Raw genomic sequence first — 15,193 nt, 5'->3', positions numbered from 1 at the left:
CGACGTGTCAGGGGCTACGTCACACATTTCCCTCCTGGGATATAAATCCCACTCCTGTAAACTAACAGCCCTGATTTGCCCACATGATTTGTTATGATGTCAGTGCAAGGATGAAATGGGGTATCTGGGGGTAACAGAGCGGATTGAATTTCAAATAAAAAAAATATACAGTGGCCATAATATTCTGCGTGCGGACAAGTAAGAGGAATAATGGCATCGTCAGCGGGGGTATATCAGGCAGCGAGCTATCATTTCGTTCTGTCAGAAGGACGAGTGGGCAGAGTAAGGGTCTGGGCGACTTTCACGAGGGCCACATTGTGGAGGCGAGATCACTGGGCCAGAGCATCTCCAAAACTGCAACTCTTGTGGAGGTTCCCGGTCTGCAGGAATGATCAAAAGGGGTCCAAAGAAGAAAAAACCGAGTCTGGCGACAGGGTCAGGGGCCGCCGAGGCTCATTGATGCACGTTGGGCGGAAGGCCAGCCCGTGGGGTAAAATCCAACAGACGAGCGACTGCAGCTCAAGTTGCTGAAAGAGCGAACGCTGGTTCTGAAAGGGGTCAGCACACGCAGAGCATCGCAGTTTGTTGGGTATGGGGGCCACGTAGCCGCAGACCAGTCAGGGTGCGCATGCTGACCGCAGGGCACGCGAGCAGAACTGGGCCGCCGAGCGATGGGAGAAGGTGACCGGTCTGAGGAACAACGAGTTCACAATCCCTATCTGTGCAGCTCAGGGCCTGGAGATGTCACATGACTGCTTTATAAAGAGAACTACAACTCCCATAATCCTCAGCACCCCATTACAATCCACACACATACAGCTTCTGCCTCATAATACACACAAGGACTGCAACTCCCATCACACACCGGTCTTCTCTCATAACGTTATTACCATAAAGTGAAAATATTGCAATTCGCACCATCCAGATACCCCCTTTGCTTGCCTCCCATCATGCAACGGGCTCAACAGTCACTTTAAACAAGGACTCCAACTCCCACTATGTATCCCGATGGACAGAGAGAGTAAACCATCATCCTCATGCCAGTTTGGGGTAAGAACCAAAAGGCCAACAATGACTACAAACCGGTAATCCTCACAGGAGAGCGTCCGGTCTGCAGCTTCCCGGCGCACAGGAAGTACTGCAAGCACTTGTAACGCAAAACCGGAAGTTAAATGGAACGCAAAACGGGAAGTAATATATTTCACAGAAGAAACGCATCCTGAGGAAAGGAAACCAAAGGAAGTTTGTAACTTACATCCGGTGTTGGCATTTAAAGAGCAACGTGACCCCCAGGAGCTGACACTCTACCTGTAACCCCTGGCACGTGTGTGCGCAGGTAAATGCTGGGGGAGAGGCAGTCTGGGCCCAGGAGATGACACTCTCCCTGTAACCCCTGGCAGGTCTATGCTGGGGGAGGGGCAGTCTGGGCCCAGGAGCTGACACTCTCCCTGTAACCCCTGGCAGGTCTATGTGCAGGTAAATGCTGGGGGAGGGGCAGTCTGGGCCCAGGAGCTGACACTCTCCCTGTAACTCCTGGCAGGTCTATATTTAGGTAAATGCTGAGGGAGGGGTAGTCTGGGCCCAGGAGCTGACACTCTCCCTGTAACCCCTGGCAGGTCTGTGTCCAGGTAAATGCTGGGGGAGGCAGCCTGGGAAGGGTTAATGTAACTGGAAAGATGTTGTCAGAAGGTTTTACATCATGATTTCCTCTTTTATAGGTGGGACTCCATCCAGATGCCTCTGCAGGGTGTGAGAATGTTACAGATGAGGTGCCTGTAAGTCTAGCTTCAATGTAACCTAAAATATTATTATTATACTTTATTTATAAAGCGCCAACAGATTCTGCAGCGCTGCACAAAGATGAAAATGTTACAGATAACGACAATATAATACAATACAGCAATTGACGCGCAGATACAAGAGCAATGGAGGGCCCTGTTCCCGCAGGAACTTACATTCTAGGTGGATAAAAGATAGGTTAGAGTCTAGGGTCACTCCGAGGCAGCGGACTTGTGGTGAAGGAGCGATGGTGGTACCGTCGACAGTGATAGAAAGGTTAGAGGGAGGGATTAGGAGGAGTTTAGGGATTCGGGATGCAGTATAGAGCAGATGGGATTATGCACACGGTCATATAACATATATGTTATATATCTCACATACACAGATTCACGTATGCACATACCGTCATGTAATACATTTTATAGAAATTAGGAATTTACGCTGCACCACCATCGATGTCTAGCTCAGCATTTAGTGACGGTAGTTATGTTGTACCACTGTCGGTGCCCGGCTTGGTATATGATAGGAGTTATGCTGTTGTGGTATACTGTTGCTTTAAGAAAGGACGCTCTGGACTGATTGTGGGGAACTCTATGGTCAGCGGCCATTTTAAGTTTAGCGTCAGTTTTCCGGTTTGGGAGTTAGCTTTGCGTCTGAGCTGAATAAAGAACTGCTCTGTGTAGTGCTGGCTCCTGCTCTCCATGTTAAACACTACACACAGAACACTACACACAGAGAACACTACACACAGAAAACACTACACGCTGTCAGGAGTGCTGGAGTAAGGATATTGTTACAAGGACTTTATTACGGCTTATCCAGCATCAGCATGGAGATTTTCAAACCACCAGAGCCTCTGCGGTTCACAGGACACGTCCACATCTGGAGGGGCAGGATGTTGAAGGTTATATGACAGAACTAAGAGTGAAGGCAAGAGACTCTGAATTTGGGACTATTGGTTTTTAGTGTTACTGATTTTTGGTTTTTTTTTTAGTTCCGAGGTGTCGTGCTTCTCGTGGAGGTACATTTCAGTGAAGAACCGCAGCAGTGCCAGATCCAACTTCTACTATTCGTCCGGCAACCCCCCATGTGATACACCAGGACCTTTCCTTCCCTCCCCGGCCAGAAGGCCTGCAGGAGGGCCGGATGTAATTGGTCCCCTCCGAAGAGGAAGACCACTGTAAGGAAGCGGTAGGGAGCCACAAGGCCTCCCCTACCTCTCCCAACAAAGAAAAACTGTAATCCGGTTTCATCTTCACTGCAGTGCTCAAACGTCGAAATCAAAATCGTGTCCTAAAACAATCGGTGTGCTTGCCGTATTTTCAAAAGCCGTGATTCAGTCCTAGTTCATAGGCACACGTGGATAAATAAAGTGTCCAGGCCACCGTTGAGCGGCCAATTCAAGGAACCACCGTAATCCAAAGAAAAATGTTTGAGCGACACCGGTTTTGGACACATCCGCTTCTGGAGGGGCAAGGTGTTGAAGGATATATGACAGGACAGAAAAGAGTAAAAGCAAGAGACTTTGAATTTGGGACTATACTTCATGACATGTTAAGAGAGAAATTGGTTTTTAGCGTTAGTGATGCCAGACTCAGAGAGTCTGACCTCGCACTTCAAAAGGCAGTAGAGATGTGTCAGGCTGCTGAAGCCACAAAAGCCCAGGTTCAAGTAATGGCTGCAAACGTGTCAGCAAGCGCTTACCAGCCTATTCATGCATTAGAGCACAAATCTATTACATAAGTTATGGTGGGTAAAGGTGATGGAAAACCCTTCCACTTAAAATTAAAGGGGTAGTAGAAGCATTATTATTACACACTCATCTACAGACACCAGACAAGCCAGAAGGCATGTTGTTCCCTCAGACATTTCATGGTGCTGCCACAATCACAAGGGATTCTGGGTAGCCGCTCCCTCTAAGCCAACAGAGACTACTAAAGGCAGAAACAACAAACTTCACTATGTTACAAGGGCTGAGCAACAACGGAATGTGTGGCAGCGTTCACCCATCTCAAAGATGGCCAGCCTTTTAGTGTGTTTGTTACACGTGCAACAAAAATAATCACTTTGCAAAATGCTGTAAATCCAGGAGCCAGGAGGGTGAGAAAGTAAAAACAGTTACGACTTTATTTATGGGACCAATAGCGAGAGATAAGATGTCTAACCAAGGAAAAGGAAACAAACTAAACCGCTCGGCATGCTTCTCTGAGGTGCAAATCAATGGTGCACCCGTTACCTTCAACCACTAAAGACTTTATTAAGCAGTCCCTAGACTCTGGGTCACGACTCATTCAAGACTATATTAACGCTAACTCAGGGGAGAAGAAATGAAAATAATTTCTGATAAGATTATAAACCCAGAACAACGTATAAGTAAAATAGACACTCAATATAAAGACATAAAAAACGTGACTGTGGATTTCAACCAGAAAATTTAAAATATGGAAATAAAATTGAACCGCTTTAGGCGATTAAACTTATGTTTCCGGGAATATACCGGAGGAAATTACACCAGACAAACTGGAGGATTATTTGTCAGAATTTAGCGAACTTTTGAATGTAAAATCTATAGGACCTGAAAATTGAGCTGGAAAGGGTACATTGAACGTATAAATCAAGACATTCCTGAGGTGTTCCCCAGGGATGTTATTGTGAACTTCCACTCACTTTTTATTAAGGAAAAAATACTAAGAGCCTATAGAGAATGTGACGGAGACCCGTACCTGGACTGAGTAGCTCCGCCGTAGAGATCTTCCCTGCCGCTGAAAGCTTAATTGCTCAAGGGATTAACCCTTCATTTTTCCCCAAGCACTAGCCGAGTCTTAGTGTAGGGGTAAAAGAAAACAGACTTTATTGAGGACAGCACAGGTATTGATACACACAAACATGATAGGATTACAGGTATAATCTCATCACTCCCAGACAGCCCGGCATCTCCACACAGTTCTATGGCCAGAAATGCCCATCTGACAAAGAGTCACTATTTGCTGGGTGATCCCGAGGGAGCGCCGTCAATCCCGGGGCACCATTGGAGAGCTCAGGATCCAAAGATGTTATGGTCCAAAAAGCGACGTGATCTGATGTCGGGACTCTGAGCGACAGGGTTGGAAACTTCCCAGGGAATAGTCCATGTGGTAGCCGGACCAGAGTTCCATTTTTTCTCTCCTTTCATCTCCTCCGGCATTGGGTATGCTCTCCTTATGGCGATGTACTATCATCTGTATTGATCGTACGATTGTCAATAGGAGTAGAAACATTTTTCTTTTTTTTCTCCTCACGTATGTTGCTAAACTGATTGAAGGCCTGTCACTAGGAGCGATATAATGTTATTTTCTCTTTTCTTCTTCCCGCTCGCGCCTAATGAACGTAGGGCAAGATTTTGCTGTGTTTCCCCTCTTGTGTCTCTATAGTAAGACACAGTGGAGTGTATCGAAGGGATACAGGAGTGATGTTCTTTGGTAAATGGTCCAATAGATCATCAATACTACAGGAGGAAATCTATGCGATTATGTATTGGTATGAGTGTGACGTAGACTTACTATTGGATTTTTACTAAAGTAGGGTGAAGGAAAAGGGAGAAAGAAAGAAATATGATTAAAATGATATCATTAAAGGGATTGCAGGGATTAAATTCTATGTACCTTACTAAAGAAGAAATTAAGTTATGTCTCCTACAAGAAACTCATTGGAGAAGTCCCGAGAAAATTATATGAGGTGGGTGCAAATTGCGAATAATAATATATGCTTCCTCGATATAGTGTATACCATAATAAATCTATATTTACCAAATAAAAATCCTGTTAAACACCTAAGATTAAGTTTGGAAACCTTTGAGAAGGTAAAAGTAGGTAAACGCCTAATGGCCGGGGACTTTAATATGATTTTAAATCTGTATCAAGATAAAAAAAAATTATGAGGCAAGCAACGTTAGATAAATCTTTGATTAAACAAGGAAAACCTTAAGAGACTCTAAAAATAATTTCAACCTCCTTTATATTTGGAGAATACAACAGCCTAAAGAATCAAATTTAACTGATTTATCAGGGGTCCATGGATCATACTCTCGAATTGACATGGTGTGGGGGAATATGGAGATACTGGAAAAAACTCATAACCCCCCGTTATATGGAGCACTGAAGACTCTAGACAAAGAAATAGATCAACATGGAGATTTAATGACTTTTTAATACAAAATCCACACAATATTGAGCCACCAAAAACAGAAATTGCGTATTACTTTAAGGAAAATATTTCAGAATAAACCCCACCATCTTATATCTATATATCGATATAATTTACCCCATAAGTAGAATACGAAAGATATAAATACTTTCAGAGTGACAGGATTAATTTATCTGCAATATCCAAACTGGTAACCAGGAAAAGCGCCGGTCCAGACGGATTTACTGATCTCTTCTATGAAATGTTTAGTCCTCGTATAGCAACCCATTTAACTACTACTTTCAACAGTATAGTTCAAGAACGAAAATTCCCACAAGAAATGACGCAAACTAATATTCTTCCCATAAGAATATTATTAAAACTGGAAAGTCACCCACGAATGTAGCAAATCATAAAAACGTCTTTAATACTAGACACTAGATTAAAATAATTTATTGACTCTTTAATCCATCCAGAACAAATAGGTTTTGTACCAGGAAGATCCTCCACTAATAACACCCGATGAATCATAGATATATGAGATTCAGCCCGTAAAGAAATGATCCCAGAGTCCTGAAGGTTATTCTCAGGGTCCAGTATATAATAATAATAACATCTCGCAGATCCTCGCAGCAGGATGAGGTCAGACTACAGTGCAAAAACCTGCAGACAGAAAAACCCAAGAATTAGACCCGATTGCTTCCTAGTGTCTGAGGTTTTCCCTGCTGGACAGGAAGTGACTCTATATAAAAATAGTCTGTGCGCCTGACAGCCGTCTCTATATAGAGCTGTTTCTTTTTTACCTCCCAGCCCAGCTCCCGTCTTTCCCCTGTAAGCCGTTCTCCTTCCGGTTCCCACATGCGCTCGCTACATTTCCCTTTCCCCTCTCCTGTTTGAGCGCACGATGATGATTGGAAAGAAAGGAATGTTCTGTATCCGGCGTATGATCAGCGAGTCAGCGTCCTCACTGCTGATCTTCATTCCTGGACAGTGCGTTGTCTCTGAAACGGATTGCCCAGGACGCAGGACAAGTCCCCTAAATAAACTCCTAACCCAGAAAACCCTGGATGCGTTATCTCCCTGATACTCACACAGGGAGTTCTTCACGATTTATTGGCTGTGCTAATTAGATATTTTATTCCATTCCAACTTTTGTGCTTTTGTCATAAGAGGTAACATAACTACAGCACTATCCTAGATTTTAACCCATCCATGCCCTCAGGTGAGATGATTATTGTATAAATATTAGTCCAACGTCACGTAGGGTGCAGTCTGGGTGCCAGAGACACTCACGCATACGTTTTTGTTCCGAGTCCTGAAGGTTATTCCCTGACAGATCCAGGTTGGTCAGAGATTGGTTTGTGAGAACATCTTGTAGATCCTTACGGCAGGATGAGGTCAGACCACAGCCACGCAACCTGCAGAGAGATGAGAAAAACACAAGAATTACACCTGATTGTTTGGCATTTTTAGTCTTGGATTAGTCAGACGGCCGTCACCAAGTGAGTGAAGTAAGATGTGGGAACTTGAATGTTGCTGATTTGGAAAATGCGAGACTTTGAATTCACAAACAAAACTTGACAGACCTGAGATAAAGAAAAACAGCTGCTTTCTTTTATTAGGAAACATCAGATAAGACGTCCTTGCTGCCGCAGTCTTAATACTGAACAAAAGTCACCCTCCATTGCCACGGCCCCACACCCTTTTCAAAGACCCTTTAACTCCCATCATGCAAAGTAATTTACCTTTAAATACCCAGACGTGCAGCTGGCCGGCCTCTTAGAGGAACAACCTCCCTCCCTTCAACACGGCTACAGGTAACCGGCATAAACAAGCATTTAACAAACTAATCTTACGCATCAAAGAATACTTTACAGAAGACAATACAAGAGTAACAGCGCAGCTTGGGTTCACTCCACATAAAACACATTCTACATTCACGCTGCAAATCCCAACAATGTATCCTGCCGCTGACCCCTCCAAAACCCAAAGAAAGATTTTATACGGTGTCCGGCCTGACAGAAATCAGAAATTAACAAAACATTCACACACCGATCATTCAAAGTAAAACATTTATCAGGAAACACTTAAACATTACGCCTATAAATGTAACATAAAAATAACCAAATCACTGCATCTCAGCTAAAGACAAGGACAGGGAAACGTAGTGACCCCCAAAAGGAAACTGACCCCATAAATCATAGCTTCACAAACCCCAGGCCTGAGGTTTCCATGATAACTAATAATTGCTTCCTAGTGTCCGGGGTTTTGCCTGCTGGACAGGAAGTGACTCTATATAAAAATAGTCTGTGCGTCTGACAGCGGTCTCTATATAGAGCTGTTTCTTTTTTACCTCCCAGCCCAGCTCCCCTCTTTCCCCTGTAAGCTGTTCTCCTTCCGGTTCCCACATGCGCTCGCTACATTTCCCTTTCCCCTCTCCTGTTTGAGCGCACGATGATGATTGGAAAGAAAGGAATGTTCTGTATCCGGCGAATGATCAGCGAGTCGGCGTCCTCACTGCTGATCTTCATTCCTGGACAGTGCGTTGTCTCTGAAACGGATTGCCCAGGACGCAGGACAAGTCCCCTAAATAAACTCCTAACCCAGAAAACCCTGGATGCGTTATCTCCCTCATACTCACACAGGGAGGTCTTCAGGATTTATTGGTTGGGGTCATTAAATATTTTATTCCATTCCAACTGTTGTGCTTTTGTCATAAGAGGTAACATAACTACAGCGCTATCCTAGATTTTAACCCATCCATGCCCTCAGGTGAGATGATTATTGTATAAATATTAGTCCGGTTCTCACCCCAGGTCCCGCAGGGTGCAGTCTGGGTGCCGGAGACCCTCACACAGAAGTTTTACTCCTGAGTCCTGAAGGTCATTCCCTGACAGATCCAGTCTGGTCAGAGATCGGTTTGTGATAATAACATCTCGCAGATCCTCGCAGCAGGATGAGGTCAGACCACAGCCATCTAAACTGCAGAGAGATGAGAAAAACACAAAAGATAAGTACTTGTCAGAATTACACTTTGTAATTTTTTTTAACCTCTTCAGTCCCAGTATATTGTTACTTAATCTTTGTTACACTATGATTCCCCTTTCCTTGTTTGATGAACCCGCACAAATTATTAGTAATGATAGATAAAACACTATACTAAAACAGATTTATTTTTTATTTTTTATTTTGCTTCTTCTACACAGGAGGCGGTAAGATTTTATTGGCTCCGGACTGACCAAGAGGGCGGCGCGTGTTGTCCCATGACTCCTCCTCATTGGACAGCCTCTGGGGACTTCCTCAGCATGTGAAGCATATGTGATGCGGCCCTCCCCACCACTTTTTTTCTCTATTTATCCTCTCTATTTCTCCCCTCTCCTTTGCCTTTCTCTCTCTCTTTCTCTCTCTCCTCTCGTCCTGCTCTCGAGCTTCATCAAGACCGTGAAAGCCGTAAGAAATTTCTGTTGAATTATTTTGGAGTATTTTACCTTTAGTCCTCTGCAGCTTTTCTTAGAATATTCTAAGAATACTCACACAGGGAGTTCTTCAGGATTTATTGGTTGGGGTCATTAAATATTTTATTCCATTCCAACTGTTGTGCTTTTGTCATAAGAGGTAACATAACTACAGCACTATCCTAGATTTTAACCCATCCATGCCCTCAGGTGAGATGATTATTGTATAAATATTAGTCCAGTTCTCACCCCAGGTCCCGCAGGGTGCAGTCTGGGTGCCGGAGACCCTCACACAGAAGTTTTACTCCTGAGTCCTGAAGGTTATTCTCTGACAGATCCAGTCTGGTGAGAGATCGGTTTGTGATAATAACATCTCGCAGATCCTCGCAGCAGGATGAGGTCAGACGACAGACACACAACCTGCAGAGAGATGAGAAAAACACAAAAGATAAGTATTTGTCAGAATAACACTTTGTAATTTTTTTTTTAACATCTTCAGTCTCAGTATATTGTTACTATATCTTTGTTACACTATGATTCCCCTTTCCTTGTTTGATGAACCCGCACAAATTATAAGTGATAATAGGTAAAACACTATACTGAAACAGAAAAAAATTGTATTTTTATTTTTGCTTCTTCTACACAATAGGCAGTAAGATTTTATTGGCTCCGGACTGACCAAGAGGGCGGCACGTGTTGTCCCATGACCCCTCCTCATTGGACAGCCTCTGGGGACTTCCTCAGCATGTGAAGCATATGGGATGCGGCTCTCCCCGCCCCTTTTTTCCCTCTATATATTCTCTCTATTTCTCCCCTCTCCTTTGCCTTTATTTTTTCCTCTCTCTCTTGTACTTTTCTAATGCCTTATCTTTGCTCTTCCTGCTATCAAGCTTCATCAAGACCGTGAAAGCCGTAAGAAATTTCTGTTGAATTATTTTGGAGTATTTTACATTTAGTCCTCTGTGGTTTTTCTTAGAATATTCTAAGAATACTCACACAGGGAATTCTTCAGGATTTATTGGTCGTGTTCAGGGCTGGCCCCAGGCGGCACTTTTGAAGGGGCGGCACTTTGCCACCCCAAGCGCTTTTTTTAAAAACAAATTTTAAGCGGAGTAGAGAGAGGGGCGCCGAGTGGTTTTCACTTACCAAGTTGTCAGTACCCGCTCGGCGCCCCTCTCTCTCCTCTGCGAGCCCTCTAGCTTGGTCTCGGTGCCGGCTTGTAATGCTGAGCGCCGGAAGTGACGTCAATTTCCGGCGCTCAGCATTACAAGCCGGCACCGTGGCAGAGCAGGGAGACTCGCCGCAGGACTGTTTAAAGGTAAGTACAAAGGGGGGGATAGAGTAGATAATAGGGAGGGAGGGTAGATAATGGCGTTGGCGAAGTTTAAAATGACGCCCCCCCCCCCCGGCGTCGGCAGGGGGGGGGGCGTCATTTTGTCTTGGGCCGGCCCTGGTCGTGTTCATTAAATATTTTATTCCATTTAAACTTGTGCTTTTGTCATAAGAGGTAACACATAACTACAGCACCATCCTAGATTTTAACCCATCCATGCCCTCAGGTGAGATGATTATTGTATAAATATTAGTCCAGTTCTCACCGCAGCTCCCGCAGGGTGCAGTCTGGGTGCCGGAGTCCCTCACACAGAAGTTTTACTCCTGAGTCCTGAAGGTTATTCCATGACAGATCAAGTTTGGTCAGAGATCGGTTTGTGATAATAACATCTCGCAGATCCTCGCAGCAGGATGAGGTCAGACGACAGAGCGACAACCTGCAGAGAGATGAGAGAAACACAAAAGATAAGTACTTGTCAGAATTACACTTTTTTTTCAACCCATTGAGTCCCAGTATATTGTTACTATATCTTTGTTAAACTATGATTCCCCTTTCCTTGTTTGATGAAGCCGCACAAATCATTAGTGATGATAGATAAAACACTATACTAAAACAGAACAAAAATATTTTTTTTTAATTTTGCTTCTTCTACACAGTAGGCGGTAAGATTTTATTGGCTACAGACTGACCAAGAGGGAGGTGCGTGTTGTCCCATCATCCCTCCTCATTGGACAGCCTCTGGGGACTTCCTCAGTATGTGAAGCATATGGGATGCGGCCATCCCTACCCCTTTTTTCTCAGTATATCCTCTCTCTTTCTCCCCTCTGCCTTATCTTTGCTCTTCCTGCTCTCGAGTCTCGTCAAGACCGCGAAAGCCGTAAGAAATTTATGTTGAATTATTTTGGGGTGAGTATTTTACATGTAATTAAGTCCTCTGTGGTTTTTCTTAGAATATTCTACCTGCCATAATGTATATAATAGGCCTTCTGCAATGCGGCGGGTGCTCGTTTGAAGCCTAGGGTGTTTTGATGTTAAGAGATGTGATCCGCACATTGTACAAGTGTTGGATCTTACCCCTTGGAGATATGACAAGGAAAGCCTTTATCTTTGATCATTGTACGGAACAAGGGGTGTTATCGATCTATTACACAAGATCACAAGGGCCTGCCTGGGGTTGCCTATGATTCTTGAAAGGTATGTTGATGTCTGAATCCGGGTTTGGCAGATATCAGGAGAACGCTGCCCACCGGAATATATAGTGCCTGCTGTAATGTTTGGGGGGGAGGATAATGGTTTGGGGCTGTTGATTAGGGTTTTGGTTCCTTAATTCCAGTCAAGTTAATGCTACAGAATACAAAGACATGTTGGACAATTGTATGCGTCCAACTTTATGGAAAGGCCTTTTCTGTTTGAGAATTACTGTGCCCCAGTGCACAAAGTCAGGTCCATGAAGACACGGTTTCACAAGTTTAGTGTGAAGGAACTCGAGTGTCCCTCTCAGAGCACTGACCGTAACCCTATTAAACACTTTAACAATAAACTGGAGCTCCGATTGCAAGCCGGTTTTTCCAACCTCAGACCTGACCACGCAAACGGTCTTCTGGCAGAATGGGTGTAAGTTGTTGGAGGTCGTTTGGAAACGTATCTCAATCTTCACACCGTGTCTCCATGAGTTTACTAATTTAAGCCGTCAATAAGCAGTTCATCTCCTGCTGCAGAACCATTTTCAAATCACTTGACAATTAACAATATTTTGAGGCACATGTTGTGAGATATTGTCATACCCATGGACTATTCACAGGTGCTGTCCCCACATAATCAAGCAAACTTTGATAAAAAACACCCGCGAGGTCCCTTTTATAAGGCCAACAGCGATATCATCTACGGCATTTAATTCACAAGGAATCAAAAACTAGAGAAACGTCCACAATTCACAACTACTTGTTATGTCGTGTCTACCCATTGTACAGCGCTACAGAATATGATGGCGCTATATAAAACAATACATAATAATGACAATAAATTCAAATATTCACAGATCAATGTTCATATTTCTATATAACCAGCTCAGCTACGTAATATGGATCCAAGGGTTTTCTCACTTTCTGGAGTTACACAGGTGGATGAAGCCATGTCCCTCATTAATCTACATAAACTCCCTCTCCTCATCTATAAATCCTACTCACAGGATCAGTCATGGTACAAACACTTACGTGATCTCTGAACACTTGCAAAAGCTTTTGGAGAGCATCTTCATTGCCTCGTGAGTCAGATTATAATGACTGAACTCCACTGTGTGAACTTTCTCGCTATTCTCCAAACAGTAGGCCATGGCTTGGACAAAGAGGGTTTTTACAAATTCTTCATCAGAAGCAAATAAAGAACCGATCTCCAAGTGCATCAAACGAGACATCATTCTCTTCACAAACGTCGTATCCTGAGTCTCGTACAAATAGCACAGGATTTCTTTCCTATCTGAAGCTGTGGATATCTCTTTCTTCATCCATTCTTCCAGAATAGGTTTCAGTCCCGATGACATTTTACACCCAACACTTTTTGCGATTTCATTTATTTGGTTTTCCCAGCAGAGGCCAAACAAGAATTGTACAGTTAATTTTAAGTGCTCATGTCTCTCAGACTTCTCCAGTAGTCTCCTGACTTTCTTCTTATGCCGGTTCGGATTAGTTCCTCCATCCAGGGCATAATAGAGAGCTGCGAAGAACTCCTGTACACTCAGGTGGATGAAGCTGTAACATGTCTGAGTTTCAATGTCCCTCTGAAACACGTTCTCGTTCAGGAAGAGAGATTCTTCTTCTGACAAATCACATTCGTACTCTTCCAAATCTCCTTTCTCAAATATGATCTTACGGCTCCAGACTCCATTCTTGGCCAAATCACTCAGCTTCTTCATGTAGAGATTTATGGGCACATTGGAAGTTCTGCTGTGATATTTTAACAAACCTTTCCAGTAAAGCGTGTAAACAGAAGTGGATGTTTTATAACGAGTCACATTAAAAGTCTTTTTTATCTCCTGTTTGAGTACAGTGCATACAATCCAGGATATAATAGGGACGGCACACATAGTATAGAGCACCGCATTCTCTTTTATCGCATTGAGAGCTGCTTCCGCTTCATCTTCATTCTCAAAGAAATTAAAGAAATAATTTTCACGTTCTTGCCTCGTAAATCCCAGGATTTCCACATAACGAGGACGCTCAATATAGTCTTTCAACTTCTCCAGTGCGAAAGGTCTTGTTGTAATGATCATTGAAGAAGTCTTGAGAACCTGTTTTCTTATCAAGCTGCTTAAGATGACTTCTTTGGGGACCACCTGAAAAGGATGGCTACAGTCCTCACTGAGACCCATAAATGACTGATCCAATTCATCTAACCCATCAATAAGGAAAAGGATTTTCTCAGGATCTCGTAAAATTGACTCCATCGCACTCTGTGAACAGTTTAGCCAACACATCTTGGATATAAAATCAGCAATGCTCGTTTCTCCGGTCATTCGGTTTATCTCCCTGCAACTCAGATAAAACACATAATTAAACCGGTCCTCATACAGTTTTCCCGAGGCCCAGTCCAGCATGATCTTCTGGGCTGTCATAGTTTTTCCGATGCCCGCAGGTCCCTGTAACACCACAGTTTTCGGAGTAAACCCATCTTCCTCGGGATCAAACAGCTTGTCAACAGTGGTTGGGGAATAATCCTCCGAACATCTCCGCTCCATCATCTCAAGATGTTCTCTACCCAAACCTCTTATTTCCTGTTCTCTCTCTTCTTCGTCACGCTGTGTTTTTATTAGTAGCAGATTGGTGTAGATCGTCTCCATGTTAACGTTCTCTCCCATCAGCCCATTTTTATGTTGAATCCTTTGGTATTGATTCTTTACAAAATCCAGGTAATTTCTTCTGCACTCTGTGGAGGATAAAATATATCAGATCACCTCAGTATGGAACATTTAAACCCTTCCTGACAATGGCTGATTTTATTTGTTGTACCCTTTGTTACCGAGGCTGCTCGTGTTTGGCTGTAATTTTATTCTTTCCCATTTACTGAACCCACACAAGTTACATATGGGGGTTTTTTTCAGGACAAGAAGCGATTTCTTTAGATGTCATTGTTTTGATTGTATCATATTTTTTACTATAAAAAAAAGCATGAAATTGTTACTCACCTGTCCTCGGCTCCCACGTTGCCGCAACAGCCGCCGCGAAGGAGAGGGAGACCCCCCTCCAACGCACGGCCACCTCCACTGCAGCCGCCACGGAGGAGAGGGAGACCCCCCTCCAACGCACGACCACCTCCACTGCAGCCGCCACGAGGGAGAGGGAGACCCCCCTCCAACGCACGGCCACCTCCACTGCAGCCGCCACGAGGGAGAGGGAGACCCCTCTCCAACGCACGGCCACCCCCACTGCAGCCGCCACGAAGGAGAGGGAGACCCCCCTCCGCCCCACAG

At 44.0% G+C, this 15,193-nt stretch overlaps 1 protein-coding gene across 1 annotated transcript; it reads right to left on the bottom strand.

Moving 5' to 3' along the window:
* Positions 1 to 261: 261 nt before the first annotated feature.
* On the bottom strand, positions 262 to 14,563 carry LOC149275514 (NACHT, LRR and PYD domains-containing protein 3-like). Its single transcript, XM_089504632.1, has 6 exons — positions 12,942 to 14,563; positions 10,994 to 11,164; positions 9,645 to 9,815; positions 8,752 to 8,922; positions 7,234 to 7,358; positions 262 to 380 (listed from the first exon to the last, which is right to left on the bottom strand). The coding sequence occupies exons 1-6, from the start codon at positions 14,561 to 14,563 to the stop codon at positions 262 to 264; spliced, it is 2,379 nt and encodes a 792-aa protein (XP_089360758.1).
* Positions 14,564 to 15,193: the final 630 nt, after the last annotated feature.

This window comes from Sceloporus occidentalis, unplaced genomic scaffold (genome assembly GCF_023333645.1).
Source record: "Sceloporus occidentalis isolate IW3139 unplaced genomic scaffold, rSceOcc1.0.p SCAF_282, whole genome shotgun sequence".
In the NCBI taxonomy this organism is placed as follows: domain Eukaryota; kingdom Metazoa; phylum Chordata; class Lepidosauria; order Squamata; family Phrynosomatidae; genus Sceloporus; species Sceloporus occidentalis.
The sequence above is the reverse complement of the archived record's forward strand: the minus strand, read 5'-3'. Positions and strand labels throughout refer to the sequence as shown.